The sequence below is a fragment of the Poromitra crassiceps genome (assembly GCF_964638095.1).
Source record: "Poromitra crassiceps genome assembly, chromosome: 2".
In the NCBI taxonomy this organism is placed as follows: Eukaryota; Metazoa; Chordata; class Actinopteri; order Beryciformes; family Melamphaidae; genus Poromitra; species Poromitra crassiceps.
The window spans coordinates 67,765,077-67,771,076 of record NC_139624.1 but is presented as its reverse complement, the minus strand read 5'-3'; the positions used below and the strand labels follow the sequence as shown (position 1 = coordinate 67,771,076).

Sequence of the window (6,000 nt, the reverse complement as noted above, 5' to 3'; positions counted from 1 at the left end):
TGGTTGCAGCTAAAAAATATTATTTTGCCAAACAAAATTTTTTGTTTTATTGAAGGAAATTATTTTTGAGGTGTGACTACATCAGAAAATATTAGCTTCAGAGTCAGTCATGTGCTTGAAATGCTTCATTTCACAAAAGGCTAATTATCTCAGCTTCTAATTTGAAACGTTTCCTTTTGGTGAAATCAACCTATCTTCTCCGGCTCATAACTAAAGAACGGAAAATTATATCAATAAACTTTTTTTTGCTGATGATAGAAGAGAGTCTCATCGTTCTTTGGGCGTGTTCGGTGTTTACATAGTAATATCACACAATATTCTGTGGGCCTCGAGAAATCACTGAAAACGCTCTGAAACTCTGGCACTGGGAGCATCCGTTTTCCAAAAGTGGCTGGCACTCAATGAGTTAAAAGTCGTGCAGGGCCATGCTCTAGTCTAGAAGGAGAATAAGAAGGAGAATAATTTCATTTAAATTAAATAAGTAAATAGAAACTGAGATTGGATGACAACCTTCTCGGTTTCAATTTCAATTTTAGAAAAAGAAAAATGGTCCTCCTGGGTTAATTGAAGAGAAAGCAAACCAATCAAAACTGATTGATGATTGTGGTACCATTGTTTGGGTCACAAATCTTCTCTTTTCCTCAGGTCAATATGGTGCCTTGGCTGGTGGAGGCCTTCTCTGATGCTGGTGGTGGCCTCTGCCAGTTCTACGAAGACAGCCGGCTTTCAGGTGAGTGCCAACAGTATTCTGCTATCTGGGCTGGGACACAAGCAGAGGTTCTGAAGAAACTGGTGGTTTATGAGCAATTTTTGACATTCTAATTTTGAATGAAGCTTGTTCTGACTATGTCATGGTGCTGTAGCTTTCCCTATAGACCTTATTCGATTGACGTCACTCACATACTGGCACGCCCACCGCCGCCATATTGTCGACATAGCGCTTCAGCTCTCAAGTGATAGCCTATGGGGAGCAGCGTTTATAGGAAGCTAGCCGCTGTTAGCGTTACCTGTATCGTTCCAATTGTGTTCGGATGGTGACCTGCGTTACACGTGGCTGTAGTAATGACAGCAATAAAGTCCCCGTGGTTTGTTTCTATCTCTACCGTCCACAGACGTGAAGGGAGCGAGACTGGGGATACGTCAGCAGCACAGGAGATGTGTGGATAGTTAGGAGAGACAGGTGAAACTTTCTGACAGCTCCTCACAGCAAAGTCTGTTCACCTCGTTCTTTTGTTTATTTATTACAGGCATTAACGGCAGCATACAAACAACAACTGTGGGTTTTTTATTGCTGTCATTACCATCGCTATTTTGTAATGGAACAGAAACTGGGAGGATTACACCAGAAGAAGCGCCCATATTTCACGTAAAGCATCATGGCATCTAGAAATAAGGTGGACACTTTCTCCATGCTTTTAGCCATTTACAGTAGCTCATGTGAAAGGCCTCCCCTCTCCTAGTGCACAGACCAAAAGAAAATAAACCACTGAAGACTGATTACAGTACATGAAAGGATTATTAAGAACGCTATATCAACATAGCACCCACTTATATTAAAAGAGTCTTTGAAAAATATAATTATTGTTTTCTGTCAGGCATTGGGGCAACTTTTCATAATTATCCAATAAAAATGCCAACAAGCTTTACACAGATAATGATCTCCTATGTTCTCCTACATCCATGTCCTTTACCCTCTTCTGTTCTCCATACAGACTTGCATTGTGCTCCTCGCCTCTATGACAATATTGTCTTTCCTCTGCTCAGGTCCATCATAGATGTTGACAGAAGCAGCAAAGTCTCAGTGTGTTGTGTGAGCCATAGTTAAAATGAAAAAACATGACCCTCCTGAGACCATCCTTTCCTTTGCAACCCCCTCACTGCCCCCTGCTAAAACTCTGCTCAGTGTCGGTTGGCAACATTGTCTCATTGCAGTTCACTGCCCCCTGCTAAAACTCTGCTCAGTGTCGGTTGGCAACATTGTCTCACGGCAGAAAAATGTAATCTACATTCGTGTTTGCAGATCATTTTGCCATTTCTTTCATCAAATCAACACGACCTAAAAGTCGCTCCACCACAAATTTTACAACGTGCAAAGAACACCACCGAAAGAACGTTCACAACTTGTGTTAGGCTGTTGTTTTAGGCATCTAAACAACTTGGTTAAGGTTAGAGTTGTGGGTTTGGGTTAGGTTGAAATAATAAAAATGTTAGGATTATGGTTGAAATCTAGACTTTACACATAGTAAGTCTTGAACACGGCTCTTCGGTGTGAAAGACGAGGGTTTTGCTTCCCCGACCACCACGACCACTGATGCTGATGTTGTGATTTATATACTGAGCAGGTTCAAACACAGGACAGTGATGTTGTGCTTTATATACTGAGCAGGTTCAAACACAGGACGCTGATGTTGTGCTTTATATACTGAGCAGGTTCAAACACAGGACGCTGATGTTGTGCTTTATATACTGAGCAGGTTCAAACACAGGATGCTGATGTTGTGCTTTATATACTGAGCAGGTTCAAACACAGGATGCTGATGTTGTGCTTTATATACTGAACAGGTTCAAACACAGGATGCTGATGTTGTGCTTTATATACTGAGCAGGTTCAAACACAGGATGCTGATGTTGTGCTTTATATACTGAACAGGTTCAAACACAGGACAGTGATGTTGTGCTTTATATACTGAGCAGGTTCAAACACAGGACGCTGATGTTGTGCTTTATATACTGAGCAGGTTCAAACACAGGATGCTGATGTTGTGCTTTATATACTGAACAGGTTCAAACACAGGACAGTGATGTTGTGCTTTATATACTGAGCAGGTTCAAACACAGGATGCTGATGTTGTGCTTTATATACTGAACAGGTTCAAACACAGGACAGTGATGTTGTGCTTTATATACTGAGCAGGTTCAAACACAGGACGCTGATGTTGTGCTTTATATACTGAGCAGGTTCAAACACAGGACAGTGATGTTGTGCTTTATACCAATTATCAATGTATCACCCTCTCAGGATTTGCATTACCCATGAAGCCATATGCCTGTGGATCAGCCAATGAGAGGCTCAGAGTTCTTCAAGATTCAGCAGAAGACGACAGGTCAGTCAATTTGATCTCAAAATATATGTACTGTAGATAGCACTCCTGTAGGTTGCATCCATTACTGCAAATACCCTCATCCATTTATATGGACTGACCCACATTAACCCAATTAATACAATAGTCTGAATAAGACACTGCCATGTACTGTAGCATACAGCATTTTCTGATGACCTTCACCACAATAAGGTCACAGTTGGAGTAAGCAATAGGATTAAGTAACTCATGTAAACAACTTAATCGAAATATGGTCTTTATTTAGAATAAGGTCACTAGTCCATGTAAACGTAGTCATTTTTAAATACATAACAGTCATTCACCAAAAGATAAGGCTATAAACTATGACTTCTAATGATGTTAATTCCAATAAAGCATTGCAAAGTTCAATTTCATCTTTATCTTGTAATTACTATAAAAGTTTATACACATGGAAATGGAATATCCTACTTTTCATGGAGAAAGCAAGCCTGTTTTTGTACTGTACTTTGAACGCAACCGCTCGAGAGCAACGTGATGACTGTCCGTCGTCATGGTCACAGCAGACAGTGTTTTCTCACAGCTGTAATGACTTACGCATGCATTCTGTGTTTGCTGTTTCATTCTAACCCCACAGACATTCAACCAACCCATCTGCACCCCCTGCTCTTGTTGCCATGGTGAACGTCTTTGTCGTGGTCACCTCAGCCACCCCGTTGACGGCCTTCCTGCATGACCGTAGCGTGATCAGTAGCTCTGAGGAGCTTAATGGACAGAACACTCAGGTCAGTCTCAGACTCAGTCTCTGTGACTCATGTTCAATGCTCTAGGTCTAGGACACCTCTTGTTCACGTCTTTTGTACCCCATGGGCCCTATTCTCCCACAGGCCTTTGGCGCAAAAACTGGCCTTAAACGCAAAAAACGTGCCTTGCGCCTGCCTCTGGAAGATAGCAACATGGCTTTAGGCCCCGAAATGCGCTTTACGCGAAATAGGCGTGGCGCAGTCCCAGAATGGGCGAGAATGGGCGTTTCGGCCTTAAATACCGGCCTAATGATATCTTTCCTCCTGGCGTTAATTTAGCGCTTTGCGCTTTTGAAAACCAGGCCTATTCAGTGCGCCGCGCTCCTCTGCCTCTCCTCTGTCCCCCATCTCTGGGTCACTCCCTCTCTCTTGCTCATCAGTGTGACAGGCACAATACGACTGCTTGAAAAAAAGTTTGCCGGTTCTCTCTCTCTCGGACTCCCTCGCTCAGACAGACACAACACAAGTCCGATAGAAAAAAGAAATCTCCCAGCATGCATTGGGCTAATACATTTCGATAATAAATCACATCCAAATTAGCCTAAATAGATAGAAAGGTACATCGAAATAGATCGAAATAATGTGTAATGTTACCACAACATGAAATTGTAGAACATTTCAATATTGGACAAAATAAAATCGCAAAATCCAAACACAACCCTATGTGAAACATATATGTCATCCTGGGCCTATATATATCCCTCGTAGATTTAACATGATTTAGATAAGTGACAGCGTAACGCGGTTCTACTGTCATGTGCTATACTGTGATGTCTGCTCCAATAAATTGGCCCTACTTCACATTTAGTTTTACAATAAAAACACATTTCTGCAATGACTTTACATAATGTAGGCTATATTTATGTGCATCATCCTACCTGTGAAGCAGGGGAGAGAAAAAAATATCATTCTGGACAAACTTTCACCAATCTAATCTCATCATAGGGATACGCTATTTTTTTCTAGCCGATGTGTTTAGAACATTCTTTTCACTTTGATCTTGCTATAGTCTAGCGTATTTACATGCTTGCAGTATTTAAACTGCAGTTAGATTGGTTTGAGAAGCATAATAATATGGAATAATAGATTATATAGAGAGACAGACAGAGGGGGATGAAAGGGAGGGGGGAGCAGAGCGCTTGGCTTTGACCGGGCCGCACTTCTCCAATGAGCAGACCGTGCATAATTTTACGCTTAAAAGGCGTGGTTGAAATGCTTAAGGCTGCGTGTAGCGCCGATACCAAAATATTGAGTTCGCTGGTCCACGCCCACTACTCTGGGCTGCGTCTGGCGTTGGGCGCAGTTCATAGGCCGATGCAACGATGTCCCTTGACGTCACCCATGTTCTACTGTATATTCCCATAGGATGCATGAGAATATTATAAGGCGTTCTATAGCCCCGCCCCCAAAGGATTGCACCTGTTACCTGAACATTTGACATGCAAAAAAAGCTTGGTGGATATATGACCCTCCAACACCGATGTCAGTGCATGTATTGGTGGAAGATAATTTAGGGGGGGGGGGGGTGTCATGTGACAATTCTTAGTATTTATGGTGATTTTGGTATTTGGAAGTGTGAAGAAATCATAGTAAAACATTTAGGCCATGTCCACACGGAGACGGAAGCGATCTTTTTTTTTTTCATTTAAGAAAGGTTTTCCATAAACATGGAATCGTTTCAAGAAATGTGTGTATCCACATGAAACCCCTGAATACAACTGAAACCGCTGTAGTATATATGAATGAATGAATGAATGAATGAATTAATTAATGAATAATTATTTTATTTGCGTGTCATGCCACATTGTGGCCCATCCCCATATATGCCAGGCCGGTAAGTGGCGCTGTAACGCTGCCACAAAGTACACCAAAAACAGAGAATAAGACAATCTCGTCAATAATGGCATTCAACCACTAGGGGCGCACAGTCTATAATGTGTATCTCACTCTAGCGAGCAGCTTAAACCCTTGGCTTTGCAGGGAGGTTTTTCCATGTCGATGAATAAAATGATTAAACCTATACAGGCAAATGCAGAGCTGTTCAGCAGGGCTGATGGTCTCCCTGTAGCCTACAATATAGAACGTTAACTATCGGTAACGTTCCTGATATCATCCAC

At 41.8% G+C, this 6,000-nt stretch overlaps 1 protein-coding gene across 1 annotated transcript in view; it reads left to right on the top strand.

The window, feature by feature from the left end:
• Positions 1–651: 651 nt before the first annotated feature.
• cped1 (cadherin-like and PC-esterase domain containing 1) overlaps positions 652–6,000 on the top strand; it is a gene marked incomplete at both ends in the record, with an annotated part of 146,348 nt that continues 140,999 nt past the window's right edge. The window contains 3 exons of the mRNA XM_083662827.1: positions 652–730; positions 3,020–3,104; positions 3,718–3,865. Of these exons, the coding sequence (XP_083518953.1) occupies positions 652–730; positions 3,020–3,104; positions 3,718–3,865 (312 nt within the window). The remainder of the gene's footprint in view (positions 731–3,019; positions 3,105–3,717; positions 3,866–6,000) is intronic.